The sequence below is a fragment of the Heterodontus francisci genome, chromosome 37, assembly GCF_036365525.1.
Source record: "Heterodontus francisci isolate sHetFra1 chromosome 37, sHetFra1.hap1, whole genome shotgun sequence".
NCBI lineage: Eukaryota > Metazoa > Chordata > Chondrichthyes > Heterodontiformes > Heterodontidae > Heterodontus > Heterodontus francisci.
This window is the reverse complement of record NC_090407.1, coordinates 15,075,084-15,100,098: the sequence shown is the minus strand read 5'-3', so window position 1 is coordinate 15,100,098 and position 25,015 is coordinate 15,075,084. Positions and strand designations below refer to the sequence as shown.

Genomic DNA, 25,015 nt, shown 5'->3' with positions numbered 1-25,015 from the left:
TGCCAGTTCTGATTAAAGGTCACCTGGAAAGTTAACTCCGCTTTTCTCTCCACAGTTGCTGCTTGACCTGCTGAGTATTTCCAGCATTTTGTGTTTCAGATTTCCAGCATCCGTAGCATTTTGCTTTTTTAAGTTGCCTTGGTGATGGAAAAGATGTGGGATTTAAAACAGGTGGAGATCAAAAATTACTTCAAGATAACAAATGGTCTGGTTTGGCCTGATTGTGTGGCTGGCGAAAGGGGCAAAGGCAATGGCAAGGGAAAAAAGTTTCCGGCTAGGGTTGACATCCGTCATAGTTAAAATGAGCAAAATGTGGGCTATACCGGAGGAATTACATAGATGGGACACATTTGCTGAGAACAAAAAGTATTAAAAGCAGAAGTGAAGGAGCATTTAATTAGCTTGACAGCAATAGGAGTATCAAGACAGGTCTAAAGTGAGGGAACTGAGAATTTGTAACCAGGTGTGACAGCATGTTGGAAGAGAGCAATATTTGATGATGAGTCAGAAAGGGAAAAATTAATCATCCACCTAGACTGGGCAACGGCCAACAAAGGAAGACTCCCTTCTCTGGGGCTGAAGTATTGAAAAGGGTTTCCTACTTCAGCTGTCATTGTCTCATTCTATGCCAAAGTCCTGGAAACAGCACCTGAAACAACTTGTGTTTTTGTAGGCATGAAATAACTCTCTGTCTAAGTAATTTTCAGGGATAATATTTATCTGAAGAGTTATTCACTCTTTCAGCATTAGAGCACTTCCAGTTGCATTAGCATGATATTTTCTGTCTACTACAGTAATCTGTCTCTGAAATCCCATTACTTAAGTGTCTATGTGGGTAATGTTATACAAAGTGTTGTACTTTGCTCTTGGATTCACCAGGAACCGGAGAAAGATAACCCAAACCAATTCAATTTCAGAGTTCACAGTCAGCAGGATGAGATAAGTTTAACCCCACAGTTTGACACAGATTTGAACCAAGCTCCCAAAGATAAAATAAATGGATGATACCCATGATGCCACACAATCCTCCAAATTTCTTGATAGATTATTTGGACTGTTGGCCGAACAAGCACAATGCAGTACAACTTTAAAATAGGTGCCACAGCAAGACACCTCAGCTGCTGCACCTACATTTATTCCGCATGTAAGAGCCCTCATTACCTTGAGCCCTGAAGCTTAAATATACATTGGAATGCAATTTGCGAAAAGGTACATTTTGAGCTCTGTGAGGTGTACAGTAGTATAGTGGCTATGTTATTGGATTGGCAATCCAGACATCTGGACTGCGCAAGTACGAGTCCCATCATAACAAGAGAATTTAAACTAAATCCTTTGAAGAATATGGAATCCATCAATAAAGGCAGCCACAAAGCTGTTGGAAGTTGTAAAAACCCAGCTGGTCCACTCATGTCCTTTAGGAAAGGTCTTTACCCAGTCTGCCTATGACTCACATCCTACACCAACCTGGTCAGCTCTTAACTGTCCTCTTGCAAGCCAGCAAGTTGTACTAAACTGCCACAAAGAATTTCTGAGGTTCAAGAATAAGGCCCACCATGACCTCCAAGGCAATGAGGAATGGGTAATAAATCCCTACCTTGACAACAACTGCCCCATAGAGAAAATTAATTTTAAAAAGTCATATTTAATCCATTTTCCAATTTGACAAAAAAGATGGTACTTACTGTTCTCTCCTGGGCATGGCATGCCTGGCTTTTCAGGAATGCTGGGAAAAACTAGGTAAATGAGAAAAAGAGCCAAGTTTTAAAAAAAAATTAGCAAGAAAACAAACTACAGTGTATTTTGTAATAACAAACTATTGTATCCATTCTCCAATAAGATTTGCCCATAACTGGATACCTGTCCTCACACTAAAGGTAATTACTTTGGCAATATTCTTTCTATGGGACCATATTAGAGGCCTTACTGAAATCCCTAATAATGGATTGATTTTATAGCTGTAATCAATTTTGTGAACTTGTACTGTCCATTGAGCATTTACAGTGCACACCAGATAAAACCAAGATCTGTACTCCATCTCTGTCAACTGCAATACCTATATACTGTCAACAGTGTATCATAACATTTGAGAACTGTTGACAAATGCAGTAGTAATGGAGAAGCAATCCATTTGTCTAGAAGCTTAAATGGCTAACACATCTATATATAAATAGGGTGTATCTCAGTGAAAACAATGCATGTTTCCAAGTAAAAAGTGAAAATAATGCAGGTACTAAAAGTCAAACTCAAACAAAAATGATGGTCACACAAAGCAAGTCAGTCTGCATCGGCTGAAATCACAAAGTTAACATTTTGTTGGAATGAGGTAGACAAATCTATCAATATAATCAGGAAGGAGGAGGAAGAAAATACACATGTATATTGGTATATCTTTCCACCTCTGAAGCTTTGACCCTGAAGGGGGTTCCAAACCAGTAACATTAATTGGTTTGTTCTTTAGATGTTGGCTCTCATCTACTGGGCTTTGAGCATTTTTTTGTTCACAGTGACTCCTGACAATGCATCCGGCACCCCAACATCATCAGAGCACTCCCAACGGCGCAGAACGGTCTCTTGCTGTCAGTAAGGTGCTGCACATGCGCAGCCTACATACTTGCCAGGACTAATTTGCGCATGTACGCAAAAAAGTCATCGTGTACTGGAACGTCATCCCACTTCTCTTACCCGGCACTGCCTGCTGTGCCTGGCTGTTCGCTGCCGGCCTCGCTGCTGCCTTCCCCCAGCCACACGCTGCCCGTTTCAACACCACCACCCCCATCCCCATCACCCACTCACTTCTTCTTGCCGCTTCATCCCCATCAGCTGCTCAATCCGCTCACTGCTTCAAACCACCCGCCCCGTCGTCAGCCACTCGCTCTAAGCTTTGTTGCTTCATTCCCCTTCACCCCCGCTGCCTCCCGCTTCTCCCCTGTCTGCTCCCTCCCACTTCTCCCTCTCCCCCAGTCTCTCGCTCGTAGTCTCATTTCCCTCCCCTTCCTTTTCCTATCTTACCACCATCTCTTTCCCCCGCTTCCCCCATGGGGAGCAAAAGTGAGTGGACGATGGGGGGGTGGGGTTTGATGCAGTGAGCGGAGCCAGCCGTTGATGGGGATGAAGCGGCGAGGGGGAAGTGAGCGGACGGGGGTGGGGTCTGAAGAAATGAGCGAAACGAGCGGCTGATGGGGATGAAGCGGCGAGGAGTAGAGAGTGGCTGACAGGTGGGGTGGTGGGGGTTGAAGCGGGGAAGTGTATGGCTGAGGGAAAGCAGCAGCGAGGCTGGGAGTGAGCGGCAAGCAGACAGGCATGGGAGGCTGCGCCAGGGAAGAGAAGTAGGATATTGTTGGGGGCGGAGTGGGATCACAACGATTGATCTTAATATTTTGTGATAAATTGAGCAGCGCCATCTTTAATCCTGGCAGCTGCCTAAAACGGTGATGTTTCAGTACACGAGGCTACACTTGCACATGTGCATGTACTGCACCACCTAGTGGTCATGTCAGCAAACGCAGCCTTTTTTGTTTCGACATATAGCAGAAAATCAAGAGGCAAAAGGGAGGGAGGAACTTAAAACGATCACGAGAGAAAAGGTACACAGAAAGCTACTGGGACTAGAGGCCCACAGTCCCCTGGACCTGATGGCCTGCATCCTAGGTCTTAAACGAAGTGGCTGCAGAAAAAGTGTATGCATTGGTTGCAATCTTCCAAAATTCCCTGGATTCTGGAAAGGTCCCAGCGGATTAAAAAACCGCAAATGTAACACCTCTATTTAAGAGAGGAGGGAGGCAGAAAGCAGCAAACTATAGGCAAGTTAGCCCAACATCTGTCATTGGGAAAATGCTAAAATCCATTAAGGAAGTGGTAACAGAACAGTTAGAAGATCAAAATGCAATCGGACAGAGTCAACATGGTTTTATGAAAGGGAAATTGCATTGGACAAATATTAGATTTCTTTGAGGATGTAACAAGCAGCGTGGGAACCAGAAGATGTAGTGTATTTGAATTTCCAAAAGGCATTCGATAAGGTGCCACGTAAAAGGTTACTACACAAGAGCTCATGGTGTTGGGGGCAGTATATTAGCATGGACAGAGGTTGGCTGGTGAAGCAGGCTCAAGGAGCCGAATGGCCTAATCCTATTTCTTGTGGTCTGATGATCTTATGTATGATGCAGAAAGGGTATAAAATTCTTAAACTGCGGCTACTGCATTTATTGGTCCACGTTTAACACAATATAATTTTCAGTTTCTATTACAAAAACAATTACATGATCAGGAATAATATATTACAACCTGTCTTGTAAAATTCTCCACTCTATTACTTTTCACAAAACCAAATTACTGGAATTTCTTCTGCAAATCATATTACTTTGACTAAAATAGAAATTAAAACTACAGCCACAGGCAACGCAAAAAAAATTCTGTTGCGGTCAGCCCAATATGGTTACAAAGCATATTTGAGCATTTCTACAACTACTACTTTCAATGAGATACAAAACTGGATCAGTCTGGGATGCATGACAAAACAGAAAATATTTTTTTTTTTTTTATTCTTTTTTGGGATGTGAGCATTGCTGACAAGGGCAGCATTTAATGTCCATCCCTAATTGCCCTCGAGTAGGTGGTGAGCTGCCTTCTTGAACCACTGCAGTCTCAGAGTTGTAGGTACACCCACAGTGCTGTTGGAGGAGTTAAGAACACAAGAAATAGGAGGAGTAGGTCATTCAGCTCTTCAAGTCCACTCCGCCATTCAATGAGATCATTGCCGATTTTCTACTTCAACACCATTTTCCTGTACTATCCCCATATCCCTTGATTTTTTTTTAAATGTAGAAACCTATCGATCTCAGTCTTAAACATATTCAACGACCAAGCCTCCATAGCCCTCTAGGGCAGAGAATTCCAAAGATTTACCACCCTCTGAGTGAAGAAATTCCTCATCTCAGTCCTAAATGGCCTGCCCCTTATTCTGAGACTGTGTCCCCTCGTTCTGGACTTCCCAGCCAGGGGAAACATCCTTCCTGCATCAACCCTGTTGAGCCCTTTAAGAACTTGGTATGTTTGAATGAGATCACCTCTCATTCTTCTAAACTCCAGAGAATTAAGGCCCAGTCTATTTAATCTGAGGACAATGCCTCCATCCAAGGAATTAGTTTGGTGAACCTTCATTGCACTCCCTCTACGGCAGGTGTACCTTTCCTTAGGTAAGGAGATCAAATCTGCATACAATACTCCAAATGCAGTAAGACAACTTAACTCCTATATTCAAATCCTCTTGTAATGAAGGCCAACATACCACTTCCCTTAATTGTTTGCTGTATCTGCATGTTCGCTTTCAGTGACTCATGAACAAGGACACCCAAGTCCCTTTGAAATTGAACACTTTTCATCCTCTCACCATTTAAGAGATACTCTGCATTTCTGTTTTTCCTACCAAAGTGGATAATCTCACATTTCTCCACATTGTATTCCATCTGCCCAATTTTTGCTCACTCACTTGGCCTTTCCTATCCTGAGTGGTGTGAAACAGGGCTGTGTTCTCGCACCCACACTTTTTGGGATTTTCTTCTCCCTGCTGCTTTCACATGCGTTCAAATCCTCTGAAGAAGGAATTTTCCTCCACACAAGATCAGGGGGCAGGTTGTTCAACCTTGCCCGTCTAAGAGCGAAGTCCAAAGTACGGAAAGTCCTCATCAGAGAACTCCTCTTTGCTGACGATGCTGCTTTAACATCTCACACTGAAGAATGCCTGCAGAGTCTCATCGACAGGTTTGCGTCTGCCTGCAATGAATTTGGCCTAACCATCAGCCTCAAGAAAACGAACATCATGGGGCAGGATGTCAGAAATGCTCCATCCATCAATATTGGCGACCACGCTCTGGAAGTGGTTCAAGAGTTCACCTACCTAGGCTCAACTATCACCAGTAACCTGTCTCTCGATGCAGAAATCAACAAGCGCATGGGTAAGGCTTCCACTGCTATGTCCAGACTGGCCAAGAGAGTGTGGGAAAATGGCGCACTGACACGGAACACAAAAGTCCGAGTGTACCAGGCCTGTGTCCTCAGTACCTTGCTCTACGGCAGCGAGGCCTGGACAACGTATGCCAGCCAAGAGCGACGTCTCAATTCATTCCATCTTCGCTGCCTTCGGAGAATACTTGGCATCAGGTGGCAGGACTATATCTCCAACACAGAAGTCCTTGAAGCGGCCAACACCCCCAGCTTATACACACTACTGAGTCAGCGGCGCTTGAGATGGCTTGGCCATGTGAGCCGCATGGAAGATGGCAGGATCCCCAAAGACACATTGTACAGCGAGCTCACCACTGGTATCAGACCCACCGGCCGTCCATGTCTCCGTTATAAAGACGTCTGCAAACGCGACATGAAATCGTGTGACATTGATCACAAGTCGTGGGAGTCAGTTGCCAGCATTCGCCAGAGCTGGCGGGCAGCCATAAAGACAGGGCTAAATTGTGGCGAGTCGAAGAGACTTAGTAGTTGGCAGGAAAAAAGACAGAGGCGCAAGGGGAGAGCCAACTGTGCAACAGCCCCAACAAACAAATTTCTCTGCAGCACCTGTGGAAGAGCCTGTCACTCCAGAATTGGCCTTTATAGCCACTCCAGGCACTGCTTCACAAACCACTGACCACCTCCAGGCGCGTATCCATTGTCTCTCGAGATAAGGAGGCCCAAAAGAAAAGAAAGAAACTTGGCCTCTCCAAATCGCCTTGAAGCGTCTTTGCATCCTCCTCACAACTCACACTTTGTGGCATCTGCAAACTTAGAAATATTACATTTAATCCCCACATCCAAATATAGATTGTGAACAGTTGGTGCCCAAGCACTGATCTTTGTGGTACCCCACTAGTCACAGCCTGCCAACTTGAAAATGACCCATTTATTCCTACACTCTGTTTTCTGTCAGTTAACCAGTTCTCAATCCATGCCAATATATTCCCCCCAATCCCATGTGCTAGGTTTGTTTACTAACCTCGTGTGGGACCTCATCAAAAGCTTTCTGAAAATTTAAATATACCATACCCACCGGTTCCCCTTTATCTATTCTGCTAGTTAGATCCTCAAAAAACTTTTAACAGGTTTGTTAAACATGATTTCCCTTTCAGAAATCCGATTTTGTCTCTGCCCAATACTACCATTATTTCTTAAGTGTCCTGTTATCACATCCTTGATTATAGATTCTAGCATTTTCCCCAAGACTGATGTTAGGCTAACAGGTCTGCAATTCCCTACTTTCTCTCTCCCTTCTTGCTTAAATAGTGGGGTTATATTTGCCTCCTTCCAATCTGCAGGAACCATTCCAGAGTCAATAGAATTTTGAAAGATGACCACCTATCTCTACAGCCACCTCTTCCAACACTCTGGGATTTAGATCATCAGGTCCAGGGGATTTACCTACTTTAAGTCCCATAAATTTCTCATACTTTTTTTTTTACCAATACGAATATCTTGCAGTTCCTCATTTACACTAGTCCGTTGATTCTCCATTATTTCTGGGAAGTTTTTAGTATCTTCCTCCGTGAAGACAGACACAAAGTACTTGTTTAGTTTCTCTGCCATTTCCTTATTCCTCATTATAAATTCTCCTGACTCCGCTTGTCATGGACCCACATTTGGTTTGGCTAATCTTTTCCTTTTTACGTACCTATACAAGCTCTTACAGTCCATTTTTATGTTTCTCACTAGTTTACCCTCATATTCTATTTTCTCTTCCTTAATCTTTTTCTTGGTCCTCCTTTGCAGAATTCTAAAATGCTCCCAATCCTCAGTCTTACAATTTTTTTTTGGCAACTTTATATGCCTCTTCCTTTGCTCTAATACAATCCTTGACTTCTTTCGTTAGCCACGGCTGGAACACTTTCCTTGCTGGGTTTTTATGCATTAAAGGAATGTGTTTTTGTTATAAACTATGTATTAGTTCTTTAAATGTTAGCCATTGCCTACCTACCGTCATACCTTATAAAGTAGTTTCCCAATCTACCATAGCCAATTTGCCCCTCATACCTTGATAGTTTAGAGTCAGAGAGATACAGCTCCGAAACAGGCCCTTCGGCCCACTGAGTCCATGCCGACCATCAACCACCCACTGAAACTCATCCCACATCAATCCCATTTTCCCTCTCACATCCCCACCATCCCTCAATTCTCCTACCACCTACCTACACTACGGGCAATTTTTACAATGGCCAATTTACCTATCAACCCGCAGGTCTTTGGCATGTGGGAGGAAACCCACGCGGTCACAGGGAGAACTTGCAAAATCTGCACAGGCAGTACCCAGAACCGAATCCGGGTCGCTGGAGCTGTGAGGCTGCGGTGCTAACCACTGCGCCATTCCCTTCTGATTGAACTACATCACTTTCAAACTTAATGCAAAATTCTATTATATTACAGTCCAGGATTTTGACCCAGCTACAGTGAAGGAATGGCATGCAATACAGTTCCAAGTTAGGATGATGTGTGACTCGGAAGGGAACTTAGTGTTCCCATGTGTCTGCTGCCCTTGTTCTTCCAGGTGGTAGAGGTTACAGATTAGGAAGGTGCTGCCGAAGGAGGCTTGGCAAGCTGCTGCATTGCATGTTGTAGATGGTACCTACAGCTGCCACTGTGCATCAGTCAATGTTTAAGTTGGAGAATGGAGTACCGATCCAGCAGGTAGCTTTGTCCTGAATGGTGTCGAGCTTCTCGAGTGTTGTTGGAACTGCACTCATCCAGACAAGTGGAGAGTAGTCCATCAAACTCCTGACTTGTACCTTGTAGATGGTGGCCAGCTTTTGTGGAGTCAGGTGGTGAGTTACTCGCCGCAGAATTCCCAGCCTCTGACCTACTCTTGTAGTCACAGTATTTATAAGGCTGGTCCAGTTAAGTTTCAGGTCAATGGTAACCCCCGGGATGTTGATGTTGGGGAATTAAGTGATGGCAATGCTGTTGAACGTCGCAGGGAGATGATTACTTTCTCTCTTATTGGAGATGCTCATTGCCTGCCACTGATGTGGTGCAAACGTTACTTGCCACTTATCAGCCAAGCTTGAATGATATCCAGGTGTGGCTGCTTGCGGGCACTGACTGCTTCAGTATGAGGAGTTGAATGAGACCAGTACTGAACACTACCATCAACAGCGAACATCGCCATTTCTGACCTTATGATGCAGGAAAGGTCATGGATGAAGCACCTGAAGATGGCTGGGCCCAGGACACTAACCTGAGAAACTCCTTCAGCAGTGTATAGGGGCTGAGACAACTGGCCTCCAACAACCACAACCATCTTCCTTTGTGCTTGTATGACTCCAACCAAAGCAGAGTTCGCCTCCCCCCCCCACCCCCATGCAATTCCCACTGACTTCAATTTTGCTAGGGCTCCTTCATGCCACACTTGGGCAAATGCTGCCTTGATGTCAAAGGCAGTCACTCTGACCTCACAACTTTCAAGATATTCCTGACAGTTCAGAAACTAGGGCTATAAATTCATAGTAAATTACAAATTTTTTGTCATGGCAATTGCCGCATTTAAAAAGAGGCACTAATAGATGTGAAGTGATGACTGACAACTTGTAAGAAAGAAAACAAATAATTCTGGACCAGGGTTGAGAGAGAACATTCCAAGTCACTTGCACTCAAACCACAATCATAAAAGTCTCATTTGTTTCGAGCTATTTAAATTAGTGCCTTCATTTATCTAAATATTTTAATTTAATGTCATTACTTTTCTACTTCTCATTCTCAACAATACATTTGAAAAAAACTATCTTACCCTTGTAAAGAAGGGCACAGATACTGGTCATTGCTGCAAATAGAGTTTCTCCGGTCCTTTCCTTTAGTTTTCCCTCTCTCTATCCTTCCTTCACTATTCCCTTTCTCCTCGTGCTCATGTCTTTCTCTCCTCCCTCTTCCTTACAATTTGGTTTCTTAATCTATTCCTCCTCTCTCTCACTATTATTCTAGCTCCATTTATTTTTTACTTGCCCCATTTTGCCTTTTGTTTGCTGCTTCTTACAATATTAGAACTATGATAAGAAAGCAAGGTGGGGGTCTCACTCATCCAGTGAGCAGGACTTCAAAAGGAACAAGGTTTCAAAAATCACACAGGAGTAGGGAATTGAAAAGTAACTTTCAGCTAAATGTTGGTTTAGATTGTCCTGGGTAGCAGCTGTGCCAGACGTGAGGCAGCAAATAAACATGTCTTTGTTTTCTTTATTCTCTTTCTTTCTCTTCTGGTCTCCGTGTTAGCTGATATTAATAGTTCTCCCTCTTTAGGTGTTCTCCTTCTCCTTTAAATCTGTTATCATCAACACTCTGCTCATAAAACCGACCCTTAGCCCCACCATCTTTGCAAACTAACACCCCATCTCCAACCTCCCTTTCCTCTTCAAAGTCCTTGAACGTGTTATCCCCTCCAAAATCTGTGCCCATCTTTCCAGGAACTCCATGTTTGAATCCCGCTAAACAGGTCTCCATCCCCACCACAGTACCAAAACCGCTTTCAAAGTCATAAATGACATCCTATGTGACTGTGACAAACCTAAATTATCCTCACTGTCCTTCCCGACCGATCTGCAGCCTTTTACTCAGCTAACTACACCACCCTCCTCTATATGCCTCTCCACTGTCGCCCAGCTGAGTAAGACTACTCACACCTGATTTTATTCTCATCTATCTAATTGTAGCCAGAGTATCACTTGCAATGGCTTCTCTTCCTGCCCCTGTACGGTTACCCTTCTGCTTCATGACAGTTTCCTGGAACAATATGTTGTGGAACCAAATAGGGATATAGCTATTTTAGATCTAGTATTGTTCAATGAGACATGATTAATTTTTATAGTAAAAGATATGCTGGGAAATAATGATCATAATACAATTGAATTCCAGGTTAAGTTTGAAAGCGACATACTCCAGTCCCAAACACGAATCTTAAACAGAAACAAAGCCATTTACTTAGGTATGAGGGGAGAGCTGGCTAAGGTCGATAGGGTAAATAGACTAAGAAGAGTAGCAGAAAATTAGCAGTGGGAAATATTTTAAAAAAGAATTCAACATGCTCAACATTTCATTAAAAATGAAAACTCAGCAAGGAAGATTCATCCGTGGCTTACTAAGGAAGTTAAGTATAGCATTAGATTAAAAGATGCTGATAATGTTGCAAAGAATAGTAGTAAGCCCAGTAAGGATTGGGATTGTTATATATATATATATATATATATATATATATATATATATATATATATATATATATATATATATATATATATATATATATATATATATATATATAAAAACATTATTGATTATAGCATCTATCAGCATAGCTTATAGATGAGTACATACAGTGGATCTGGTCATTTTATTTATAGATCTGTAAATTGCACCAATGTGTACCAGTATTGGGTTTTGTTCCAGGAGTGTGGGGTGAGGATTACTGCTAATGTTAAGCAACAAGCATTAAAATAAAATCATTATTAATTATTGTTACATAAAGGCTTCTAACAAAGAAATATGTTTGTAGCAAATGTAAGAAAAAGATTATTGAATAAAAGCACCAAATGGTGCATTGAATGTTTGAGGCCTTAGTGTGATATCTCTGTTTGTTATATGGCTAGGTAATTATCTGCATGATGGTAACATTATTATTTACCATTAGTAAAGGTCATTTCCATCCATCAGTTTGCTGTCCAGTGTGATACTGAACTGGCTAATCTTTATATTTGTAAAAGAAAGTCATACTTTATTACGAGAGAGGGTAGTTCGGAAAGTTCTTCCTTTCTGATGGTTAACCACAGACCTATTTGGTCCCAGTGAGTATCAATCCTATAAAAACAGTGGAAAGGTTCCTCCAGCTCATCTCCGTCCAGAGAAGGAGAAGGGGAATTGATTTAAGGGGAATAATGCAACATTTAAAATACATCAAGTTACTCAGTAAAATGTCAGCAATGTAAATGTGTTTTACCATTCCCTCCCGCCAACCCTCCATCACCAAGGTAAAGTCTACAAGTGAAGAAATGTTGTATTAAAAAGAGTAATTACTGGGCTCTGTAAAAGGCAAAGGAGTCAGCATTCTGTAAACATGTAACGGGACTCCAGTCAACACACACCATATGCACAGTTACTGAGCTATTTCTGTCTTAGAAGTAGTGTCCCTGCACTTTGGTGAGATAGTAATTGAAACAAGCTAATACAGACACAGAAGAGGAAAACAAATATATAGTTAAGGAAATGAGAAACAGATGTGGCCAAAATGGATGGCTGCATCTTAAGATATGATAACACTGAAACTGCAGGGGAACTAAGCCTTCAGTTTATAAAAGAAATCACAGGTCCGCGCAATAAAAAGTTACGGGCACAAAACAATTGATTGTCACTGTTTAGAAAAAATAAAATTCCGTCGCTGATAAAGTGCTCAAGGGAGGTTAAAATTCCACAGGCTGCCACAGTAACTTTTTATTGATTTAATTTTTTAAAGATTGCAGAGTTCTGTGCACTGATATTTTAAGAGTTTAAAAACTCTTGCCGGCCACATCTCCATGTTGACCAAGCTGTAAAGTCTCTGTCAGGTTGGCATGGAAAGCTGACAAGAATCTCCTAACCGTTTCCTATGGGAATGTATAAGTTGTATGGGGAGCTAGTAATTTAACGCCTCCCCCCCTTCCCCCCGCCATCGACCCCACCATTGTCCTGCAAATAGACTGTGACTAGCCCTCAGTAAAGGTGGAGAGAAGCTGGGGAGCAACAGTCAGACTGAAAATGATCAGTGTGTGTGCATGTGTGTCTTTTCGTGGATAGAAGATTGGTTAACAGACAAGCAGCAGAGAGTGGGCATAAATGGGGCATTTTCAAGTTGGCAGGCAGTGAATAGTGGGCTGCCACAAGGATCAGTGCTGGGGCCTCAGCTATTTACACTCTATATTAATGACTTGTATGAAGAGACAGAGAGTAATGTATCTAAGTTTGCTGACAATACAAAGTTAGATGGGAATGCAAGCTGTGAGGAGGATGTAGAGAGCTGCAAAGAGATATAGACAGGTTAAATGAGTAGGCAACAAGATGTAGTATAATGTGGGAAGTGGCAAGTTATTCACTTTAGTCATAAGAATAGAAAAGTAGAATTTTTTTGAAAAAGAGTGAAACTTTTCAATGTTGATACAAAAATAAAGTGCTGGAAATACGCAGCAAGTCTGGCTGCATCTGTGGAGAAGGGAAACATAATTGACATTGAGTCAGATATGACTCTTCTTCAGAACTGTAAATGTTGATGTTCAGAGGCACTTGGATATTCTTGTACAAGGAACATAGAAAGGCAGCATGCAATTAGGAAGGCAATGGCAGGTTGGCCTTTATTGCAAGGAGCACAAGAATTAAGAGGTCTTGATACAATTTTACAGCGCTTTGGCAAAACCACACCTGGAGTACTGTGCACAGTTTTGGTCTCCATATTTAAGGAAGGACATACTTGCATTGGAGGCAGAACAGCAAAGTTCCACTAGATTAGTCCCTGGGATAAGAGGGTTGTCCTATGATGACAGGATATGTAAAGTGGGTCGATATTCTCTGGAATTTAGAAGAATGAGAGGTGATCTCATTGAAGGATACAGTTTATGAAGGGGCTTGGCAGAGTAGACACAGAGGTTGTTTCACGTGGCTGAGGAATCTAGGGCAGAGTATCAGGATAAGGGGCCGATCATTTAGTAGTAGATGAGGAGAAATTTCTTCACTCAAAAGTTTGTGAATCTTCGGAATTCTCTACCCAGAGGGTTGTGCTGCTCCATCGTTGAATATATTTTTGAACTCTCAGGAAATCAAGGAATATGGGGAGTGGGCGGGAAAATGGAACGGAAACCTAAGATCAGCCATGATCGCACTGAATGGTGGAGCAGACTCGATGGGCCGTATGATCTACTCCTGTTCCTATTTCTTAGGTTATGCTCTGGTGTCCCCAAGGACGAACTCTTGGCCCCTTCGTATTTCTAATCTACGTGCTACCCCTCAGTGATATCATCTGAAAGCAGAGTGTTAGTTTTCACGTGCACACAGATGACACCCAGCTCTACCTCACCATCACCTCTCTCGACTCCTCCACTGTTGCTAAGTTATCACACCGTTTATCTGGCATCCAGTACTGGATGAGCAAAAATTTCCTCCAGTTAAATATTGGGAAGACTGAAGCCATTGTTTTTGGTCCCCACGACAAACTCCATTTACTAGATACAGATCCCATCCCTTTCCCAAGCAATTGTTTGAGACTAAACCAGACTGTTTGCAACCTTGGTGTCATATTTGAACCAGAGATGCGTTTCCAACTACATACCTGCGCCACCACTAAAATCGCCTATTTCCACCACAAGCAAGCTGATTCTCTCCTCAAAGCTCAGGGTGTGGAGGCCAACTGTAGCCTAACTTCGTCCTTGCCTCAGTTCATCTTCTGCTGAAACCCTTATTCATGTCTTTGTTAGCTCAAGACTCAACTAGTCCAATGCACTCCTGGCTGGCTTACCATATTCTATCCACCCTCCGGAAACTTGAGGTCATCCAAAACTCTACTGCCCGTGTCTTAACTCGCACCAAGTTCCAGTCACCCATCATCCCTGAGCTCACCGACCTCCTGGTCAAGCAACATTTTGATTTAAAAATTCTCAACCTTGTTTTCAAATCTCTCCACAGCCTTGCCCCTCCATATTTCTGTAATCTCCTCCAGCCCCACAACCCTCCGAGATATCTGCGCTTCTCTAATTCTAGCCTCTTGAGCATTCCCGATTTTAATCGCTTCACCATTGGTGACTGTGTTTTCAGTTGCCTCGGCCCCAAGTTCTGGAATACCCTCTCTGCACCTCTCCACCTCGCTTTCCTCCCTTAATACACTCCATAAAACCTACCTCTTTGACCAAGCTTTTGGACATCTGATCCAATAGGTTGATAGGTAAACCGGCCATTGTAAATTGCCCGTAGTATAGGTAGGTGGTAGGGGAATGGTGGGGATATGGTAGGGAATATGGGATCACTGTAGGGTTAGTATAAATGGGTGGTTGTTGGTCGGCACAGACTCGGTGGGCCGAAGGGCCTGTTTCAGTGCTGTATCTCTCTATGACTCTAATACCTCCTTATGTGATTCAGTGCCATATTTTGTTTTATATTGCTCTTCTGAAGCGCGTTGGAGCATTTAATTACATTAAAGGCCCTATATAAATATAAATTGCTGTTTAACAGCAGATCCTAAGCTTCCGAACAGTAACATTTCTAAACCTTGCATGAAAATTCATCTTTAAGAAATAATGATCCATACAACATTGCTTTCACAGCAGAGTCCAGAATATTCTACATGCAAATTTAAAATAATTTTTCAAACATATCCCTTTGAACCCCTGATGCTATGCCTAAGCATTTTAAACTGAGGGTTAGGATCAAAGTGGATATCAATAGCTTTCTTTAAAAACAATGCATGAAGCAAAATCTCGTGATGACTTCAAGATAGGTAGGAAAGTAACTTGTGAAGAGGACATAAGGGGGCTACAAAGGGATATAGATAGGTTAAGTGAGTGGGCAAAGACCTGGCAAATGGAGTATAATATGGGAAAGTGGGAAATTGTCCACTTTTACAGGAAGAATAAAGAAGAAGCATATTATCTAAATGGTGAGAGATTGCAGAGCTCTGAGATGCAGAGGGATCTGGGTGTCCTAGTGCATGAATTGCAAAAGATTAGTATGCAGATACAGCACATAATTAGGAAAGTTAATAGAATGTTATTGTTTATCGCAAGGGGAATTGAATATAAAAGTAGGGATGTTATGCTTCAGCTATACAGGGCATTGGTGAGACCACATCTGGAGTAGTGTGTACAGTACTGGTCTCCTTATTTAAGGAAGGATGTAAATGCGTTGGAGGCAGTACAGAGAAGGTTTACTCGACTAATACCTGGTATGGGCAGGCTGTCTTACGAGCAAAGATTGGACAGGTTAGGCTTGTATCCGCTGGAATTTAGAAGAGTAAGAGGCGACTTGATGGAAACATATAAGATCCTGAGGGACCTTGACAGGGTGGATGTGGAAAGGATGTTTCCCCCTGTGGGAGAATCTAGAACTAGGGGTCACTGTTTAAAAATAAGGGGTCGCCCATTTAAGACAGAGATGAGGAGAAATTTTTTCTCTGAGGGTCGTGAGTCTTTGGAATTCTCTTCCTCAAAAGGCAGTGGAAGCAGAGTCTTTGAATATTTTTAAGGCAGAGGTAGATAGATTCTTGATAAGCAAGGGGGTGGAAGGTTATCGGGGGTAGATGGAAATGTGGAGTAATCAGTTCAGCCATGAACTTATTGAATGGCCGAGTGGCCTATTCCTGCTTCTAATTCATATGTTCGTATGTTCATAACCTTTCAAACCAAAAGTATTCCATTTAAAAAGAATTGTGCAGCCAAGCATGAAAAGATGCCAATTCCACCCAGTTTGTGAAAATGCTGCCTTATTAAATAACTTATTTCAAATCAAAGCTCTTACTGTCACTTTGCAGAGATTGTTAAAAATCTATGACAGTATGTGAAATTGAGCTGAACACGAGTCAAAATTACACTCGTTGCTCCTCCCAAATCTTCTATCCTCCTGTCCTTAAGATGATGATTTTTGTTCAAACACAGGCTCGCAGCACAAGTAAGCCTCCAGGCCCTCCTACAAATTTATGAATGTCAGCAGGCTATTTTATCATAGCGGCATCACAAGCAAGCTGATCCTCTCCTCAAAGCTCAGGGTGTGCAGGCCAACTGAAGCATTCTTGGCTCAGATCAGCTAACACTGCAGCATCAGGGATCAGACTTGGAACCTTCTAGCCTGAATGTCATGATACATGAAGCAGTAAATTACCAACTAAGCCACAAGGGGAAGCTAAAAAACACACTGTTCAGATACTAGAACAGTATGAACCTGGAATTAATAGTAATAAAATGTTAACTGGGCAAAAAACTGGACAAGTTGGTGCAAATTAGCTCTGCAGAAATATAGAAAACTAATAACATAGCACTAATAGCCAGATTAATAGAAAAGATTCACAAACAAAATTTCATTCATGGAACAAACATCTTGCAGTCTGAAATGCATCTCTGTACCTTCAAAATCCAAGTTGACCACCCCAGAGAAGCCTTTAAAAACTATCTGGGCCCTAAAATGTTGGTGCTTATAACAAATAATTATTAAATTACGAATGAAGAGCAAAGACAATAAATTTTGAAGTGATCTGGCTTGGTTTGTAAACTAATTTGTTACTGTTCACTTATTAAGAGAAGAATGGTACAATCACCTAAACGATATCAAAACACAAAATTGAATTTACTAATGGTACACTTAACCATAAACATTCTCGAATTCAATTTGCCCAGTTCAGAGAAAAAAAAATCCTTCGTGTCAGCATTGAAATCATTTCAGACTTAGGATCTTGCCCTTCTCCTGGGTTAAGGCACTGTAACCGAGGACACAGTGAAACACAACTATACACGGCATCAGCTACAAAACTACATAGCTGTTTGGTCTAATTTTAGTGCAGGAAATATTGAAGTGAAGTAATGAAACCTTAAAGGATATTTTTCTTCTGTTGGTAGGCCCCAATTCACATCAATTTCACTTCTCTAAACTCTTTGTTTTACCCAAAACTTAAGTCAAACCCTTGAAGTTATAAGATTTAATTAGGTAATTGTTCACAGTAAAACAGAATTACGTAAAAAAAACATCTACTTTCTTTTGCATAACTGCAGCTGTAATACTCATTACAAAAATCATAATATATTTTGATTTCAGGTCCAATAACCTCAGGATACTTGACTGACACTGAATGACAAAGCCGCCAGAGAAAGTGGACATCAGGCAGTACCGAGGTCAGTTGAGGCCTTGAAGTTACTTTATTTTTGATAGGTTGTGGAACTAAGCAAAAGGAGAAGTGCTCATCCAGGCCCTACAAGAAAACCTGGTTACCCGCTGCCCATGCCTCCAGCCCTAATAGCTTAACAACTGGAAATGAGGCCCTGGGGTTGAAATAGCCCCACCCCAGTCACACTCACACCAGAATTAAAATCAGGGCATTGGTATTTTTGCTAAATGACCAGGCTTCATAAAGTTTAAATCATAGTTCAATGGCCACCTGTACTTTGGATATTCAGGCCAGAGTTTTGCCCATTTACTTAATCTGTTTATGTCCTTTTGTAACTTCCTGCTCCCATCTACACAACTTGTTAGTCCTCTGCAAACCTGGATATACAACTCTATATTCCTTCAGTCACATCATTGATCATATATAGTGAAAAGCTGAAGCTTCAGTAGAGATCACTGGGGAATACAAATTGTCACAATCTGCCAGAGTACATCTTGTAACTTTTGAGAGTTCTTTACTCAATTACTACCAACCATGTACAATGAGGCCCGATTCTCCATTCTGGTTATACAGACGAAATGCTTCTTCCAGCTCCATGTGGGATGAAACAGTGCATGGGTCCCCTATAAACAAGAAAACAACCAAATCAGTGCGACTCGTGCCAGCTAAGAATGCAGCAATATTGGTTTGTAAGAGAAATGTTTTTTTACTGCTCTACAAATCCAAGAAACCTAGATCACACCCAAAATCCAATGTGTTCTCCATCCAATGGATTTTTCAAACTATCCTGGATTGAATTTATTCCATTGGAATAAAGAGGCAAAGTAATTTAATAGGAACTTAACAATTTTTTAAATTAAGAAGTTGTTTGGTTAGGTGAACAAAGAAAGACCATTTCCTCAAGTTCATATTGTTGAACTGAAATTACTGACTCGCCACAGGTGCGTGCATATGAAGAGTTTTCTACTAAGATTAGTGCATACATATATGAAATACAGTTAAGTGTACTTGACGTTTATATTTGCTTCAGAAACAACTACCACCATTCAGTAACCAAGGAAGTACAGCATGTATAAAAATCAAGAAACAGTTGCACATTCTGCTTTTCATCTTGCCAACACACAGAGACAGAGACAGACAGAGTTAAAGTACTCATGCATACAATGTAGAAATATGGATAGATATTGCATGCCCAATTATGTTACCCATTAATCATTTTTATATACTAACCAGAAATGTAATTCACCACTGCTGCATTCCCAATTAGCCACATGTGGCTAGTTGCTAAATGTATTGGACAAATCTGCTCTTGTTGGAGAGAATGGTAAGACGTCACGTATTTAAAGTCGGTTGCTGACAGAGTAAGATGTTGGGAAATAAACTTCTTTACTTAGTTGTTGGTGAATAGAATGTCTCGCCAAAGTGAATAGTTGAAGCAGACCATTGAATCTTATAAGGAAATACTAGTTAAACAACTGAAGAGAAAGCTGTCGAGCTATGGGGAAAAGCAGGGTAGTTGGGGCTAGTTTTCAATTGCTTGGACATAGAAGAAACTGCACAGACCTAGTTGGCCAAATTTTCTCTCTCTTTGGTGGACCTGTTAAGGTCTAGAGCAAGGTTGTCCAACATACAGCCCATGCGCCAGGCTCTGGCCTGCCTAAGGTTTCCATCTGGCCCGCAGATGTAAACTGTACCCCAGGATGTTCTTCAGTCTCACTGGGCGCTCCATGACTTGATATGAGAAATTTATCATTGTCTTCTTCCAGATAGGGCAGTTTAAATAAACAAAAAATCAGAAGTCAGGTTCACAGCTGACAGCGGGAACAGCCGTTTCACAACTTCGGACAGATTTGAGGTTTTTTTAAAAGCCTGCCGGAAAACCCCAATTCTGTTCCAAGTAGGGAAGCCACTATTCCTACTCGAGCACTTGTCAGCAGTGAAATCGACTTTGATTTTTTTTTTTTTAAAAGGGACAAACTGTCTGCTGAGCAATCCTATTCTCTTCAACTGTCAGAAGGTGAGAGAGAGAGAGAGAGAGAGAGAGAGAGAGAGAGAGAGAGAGAGAGAGAGAGAGAGAGAGAGAGAGAGAGAGAGAGAGAGAGAGAGAGAGAGAGAGAGAGAGAGAGAGAGAGAGAGAGAGAGAGAGAGAGAGAGAGAGAGAGAGAGTGAGTGAGTGAGTGAGTGAGTGAGTGAGTGAGTGAGTGAGTGAGTGAGTGAGTGAGTGAGTGAGTGAGTGAGAGAGAGAGAGAGAGAGAGATATCAAAATCACTCCTGACAGAATGACAGCTGTACGGAATACTCAGCATCGCTACAAGTGTGCAGGCAAACAATGGCTACTTGTGCAAACAAAAAAAAATGCTAGGTATCTCACGAAATCAGTGTTTAACATAGTGAAGAGAAAGCAAGTCAATAAATTAGTCTTCTCATTTAAAATTTTTCCACAAAAATGTACATATGTTGCTGTTTTGATTAATACTAAGATACATTTCAATGCCTTTCCAAAATTGTCTCACCAGCCCCCCACACAAAACAAAATTTGTAATGTGGCCCTCCATGCGAAAAGGTTGGACAACCCAGGTCTAGTGACTTCCATTTCAGACACGTAAAGGATGATGACCCATTTCAGCACCAATTCCCATATTTTCCACGCCCCCATTTACACAAACTAATTAAATCCTTTAGTTGCATCTCACTTACACCTCTATTTTTACTCTCATTCCTGGGTTTAGGGAACTCCACACCAAACCTTCATCAAACAGCAGAACCAAGGAATCATTTCCTCTGAAGTTAACAACTGCGCAACTCTGCTTAGTTATTACTCCTAATGCCCTGCCTAAAACCTGCTACCTTTGCATGGAATCCGGTACGAATTATTCATGTGTCAATTCGCTAGAGTGCCGCAGACCCCAAGCCTAAACCCCACAAACCCCCACACCCACCCAATACGCAAAATCCCAAGGGAGAGGTAAACAGCAGTATTGAGTTTTTCGAGAAGGTGACCAAACAGGTGGATGAGGGTAAAGCCGTGGATGTGGTGTATATGGATTTCAGTAAGGCGTTTGATAAGGTTCCCCACGGTAGGCTATTGCAGAAAATACGGAAGTATGGGGTTGAAGGTGATTTAGAGCTTTGGATCAGAAATTGGCTAGCTGAAAGAAGACAGAGGGTGGTGGTTGATGGCAAATGTTCATCCTGGAGTTTAGTTACTAGTGGTGTACCGCAAGGATCTGTTTTGGGGCCACTGCTGTTTGTCATTTTTATAAATGACCTGGATGAGGGTGTAGAAGGGTGGGTTAGTAAATTTGCGGATGACACGAAGGTCGGTGGAGTTGTGGATAGTGTCGAAGGGTGTTGTAGGGTACAGAGGGACATAGATAGGCTGCAGAGCTGGGCTGAGAGATGGCAAATGGAGTTTAATGCGGAGAAGTGTGAGGTGATTCACTTTGGAAGGAGTAACAGCAATGCAGAGTACTGGGCTAATGGGAAGATTCTTGGTAGTGTAGATGAGCAGAGAGATCTTGGTGTCCTGGTACATAAATCCCTGAAAGTTGCTACCCAGGTTAATAGGGCTGTTAAGAAGGCATATGGTGTGTTAGCTTTTATTAGTAGGGGGATCGAGTTTCGGAGCCACGAGGTCATGATGCCGCTGTACAAAACTCTGGTGAGGCCGCACCTTGAGTATTGCGTGCAGTTCTGGTCACCGCATTATAGGAAGGATATGGAAGCTTTGGAAAGGGTGCAGAGGAGATTTACTAGGATGTTGCCTGGTATGGAGGGAAGGTCTTACGAGGAAAGGCTGAGGGACTTGGGGTTGTTTTCGTTAGAGAGAAGGAGGAGGAGAGGTGACTTAATAGAGACATACAAGATAATCAGAGGGTTAGATAGGGTGGATAGTGAGAGTCTTTTTCCTCGGATGAGGATGGCAAACACGAGGGGACATAGCTTTAAGTTGAGGGGTGAAAGATATAGGACAGATGTCAGAGGTAGTTTCTTTACGCAGAGAGTAGTAGGGGCGTGGAACGCCCTGCCTGCAACAGTAGTAGACTCGCCAACTTTAAGGGCATTTAAGTGGTCATTGGATAGACATATGGATGAAAATGGAATAGTGTAGGTCAGATGGTCGGCGCAACATCGAGGGCCGAAGGGCCTGTACTGCGCTGTAATGTTCTAATTCTAATTCTAAATTGAGCTGATGAGTATTTTTCATGAACTGGCAGCACTGAATTAGCCCTTCATAGAATAACTTGCCGTACAATCATTTTATGTTGGGTTTTCATTGCATACAAACAACATGGATGCAGACAAGAATGTAGGGCTCTGTTACTGTTGTTACGACTGAGGCTGGAGGAGTGCACGATCTTTCTCTAGTTACACTTCTCCACGGGTCACAACATATATTTAAATGTTTTACCCAGTTACCAATACAGCCAATTATATACTTGATCTATTTTAGTTTCAGAATAAAATCCACCAACCAGGTTTCTTTAATAAACAACAAAATGTTTAATTTATGATAAAACACAACTTATTCAAGAAAAATGAAAAGCTTATAAAACACACAAGTTGAAATAGGAAAGTTCCCTTCTAAGTTAACCCAACACACATACACCAGTTAAAGAAAAAAATAATGACGTTTTCTCTGCAGAAATCTCTTTACAAAAACAAAGTAATTCATGACAACGCTACGTCATCGCCGACGTCATCAGGATGCGCCGCAGTGCGCAGACGGTCTCATGCCCTCTGCGCATGCGCTGCGGTCCGGCTTGCCAGGACCGCTTTGCGCAGATGACGCGGTACGCACATGCGCACACGGTCTCCTGATCTCTGCGCATGCGCTGCGGTCCGGCTTGCGTCATCGTGTTACGTCGTCTTCCTCGGGCAACGCGCCAGGTTGGCCTCTGCGCATGCGTCAAAGCTTCGGCGCGACTTTTTGAAAGTGGAAGGAGGAGAGGTTTCGTCGGGCATTTTCTCGCATTTTATCTGAATTATTTATTCGTTTTGGAGACTTGCTTCATTTTTATTTGACACAGGAGATTGTTCCAAGGTAAGTTGCTCTGCCTTTGTAAGTTGCTCTGAAAACAGTTCCATTGTCTGGGCCACCGCATGTTCTCCAGTCCCTGTTGTGAGTTGCTGTGTGCAGGCAGTACATGTGCTGCAACCTACCGTCTTAACGGTCACTTTCGTTTTTGTAACGTTTTAATGGAGTGCATTCTGTATTTCTTATCTCATCTCATGTTTCCCGTGAGGAGACTGGACTGGCTGCGGCAACAGACTCTCCGCTGGCAGCAAGGACTGGCTGATGAGATGGAGCCATTTACTATGCCCAACAATTGTCCGGAAGCACCTTCGGATGGAGGTGGCCACACGCTGGACATCAGTCACGTGTCACAAACCCTGGATCCTGAGCGTCTCACCCCCTGGCCTAATGATCTGATGGACCATACATATGCCTGCCTGTTCAAAGCTCCACTTCCCCTACCTGCGGTACCCTCTCCTTGCTGCTCAGTTACACAGTCACCTGCTCCTACACCCATCAGAGCAGTGCACATGGGCACACAGCCACCTGTTTCCCCATCCACCTTTGAAACAACCATGCAGAGCCTTGTGAGACTCCGCAATTGCCAGCTGCTGCCTGTCAAGCAGAGAGGGCGTCCAAAGGGGTCAAGCACTTGGGGAACATTCAGCAAGAAGAGACTGAGCACTAAAAGAAACAAGCATGCCGTGTCCAGTGGTAGCAGAAATGTGAATGCTCTTGCTGTGAACACAACTGGTGATAGTAGTAGGCAGGATTAAATGGGAATGGATGGGAAGACGCACGAGTAACATAACCACTAGCAGGGAACTGCTGTGCTCAATGTCCAGCTTTATGTTCATAGGCCAAAAGAAATGTGCTTCTTTTCCAGCACCCTCACATCATTCATGTTTTCCCTGAGAGCAGCATTGAACCATCACAAGATAGGGGCAGTAACATCATCCTGCCTCCTACAGCTGAGGTGGGTACTAAGTGATTCATTGGCGGTGTTATCAGTACATGCCTTTACCGCAGAACACAAAGCATGCTCAACAGTAATTTCATTGGAGGGAAGGAAGCTGTGACACTGATGTTCTTTCCTTATTTCCTTTCATGTAAAACGTGCCCTTGAGAAAACAATCCTTGACACTTAAGGACGGCATTCAAGCAAAGGAGGCAGTGCAGGAGAGGACGCAAGGAAGTGCTGATTCCATCATCTGAGGTGGGTAATAAGTGCTTCACTGGCGACGTTATCAATTGGTGCCTTCATTGCAGAACTTAAAAAGGTGTGCACAACAGTAATTTCAGTGGATGGAGGGAGGCAAGCTCTGACTCTGATTTGCTTTATTTCTTTTCATGTAAAACATGCCGTCGAGAAAACAATCCTTGAGACTTAAGGTCAGCATTCAAGCAACGAAGGCAACTGGATCATGCTGCGGAACTGGTCACGATGTGGAAAGGAAAATTGCATTTATGGATGAATTGGGAGTGCACATTGGGATGCGTTTGGGGAACATTCAACAATAATAGACTGAGCTCAGACTCTTGTGACTTTGCCTTCTTCACATGGACAATACAGTAGTGGAATAGAGAGCCAAGCGTTCATTCACCACAAGGCTCTCCAGGAACAATCTCTTTAGCTGTGCATAGCAGAGACTCGGTCTGTCTGTCTAAAAGGAATGCTGGAAACACAACACTCATGTATCCATGCACAGCAGTTCCTCGGATGCTTAATGAACTTAATAAAACTTCTCAATAATTAACCCCAGAATTGTTGAGGCTTTGTTTTGCATGCTATTTCCCCGACTTTGCAACTGCACTTCAGATATTCAACTGTGGTGGAGGTAGAGGGAAGAGGGAAGAGGGAAGAGGGAAGAGGGAGAGAGGGTAGGAGGGAAGAGGGAGAGAGGGTAGGAGGGGAGAGGGAGAGAGGGTAGGAGGGGAGAGGGAGAGAGGGTAGGAGGGGAGAGGGAGAGAGGGTAGGAGGGGAGAGGGAGAGAGGGTAGGAGGGGAGAGGGAGAGAGGGTAGGAGGGGAGAGGGAGAGAGGGTAGGAGGGGAGAGGGAGAGAGGGTAGGAGGGGAGAGGGAGAGAGGGTAGGAGGGGAGAGGGAGAGAGGGTAGGAGGGGAGAGGGAGAGAGGGTAGGAGGGGAGAGGGAGAGAG

General features: G+C 42.9%; 1 protein-coding gene across 2 annotated transcripts in view; it reads right to left on the bottom strand.

The window, feature by feature from the left end:
- The window catches only part of prkcz (protein kinase C, zeta), a 744,042-nt gene that overhangs the window by 630,154 nt on the left and 88,873 nt on the right, over positions 1 to 25,015 (bottom strand). The window contains exons 3-4 of one of the 2 annotated variants that reach the window (XM_068017159.1): positions 18,376 to 18,465; positions 1,683 to 1,733 (exon numbers count right to left, since the gene is read on the bottom strand). In XM_068017159.1, coding sequence (XP_067873260.1) covers positions 1,683 to 1,733; positions 18,376 to 18,465 — 141 coding nt within the window. The remainder of the gene's footprint in view (positions 1 to 1,682; positions 1,734 to 18,375; positions 18,466 to 25,015) is intronic. The other variant, XM_068017160.1, reaches the window with a different exon arrangement.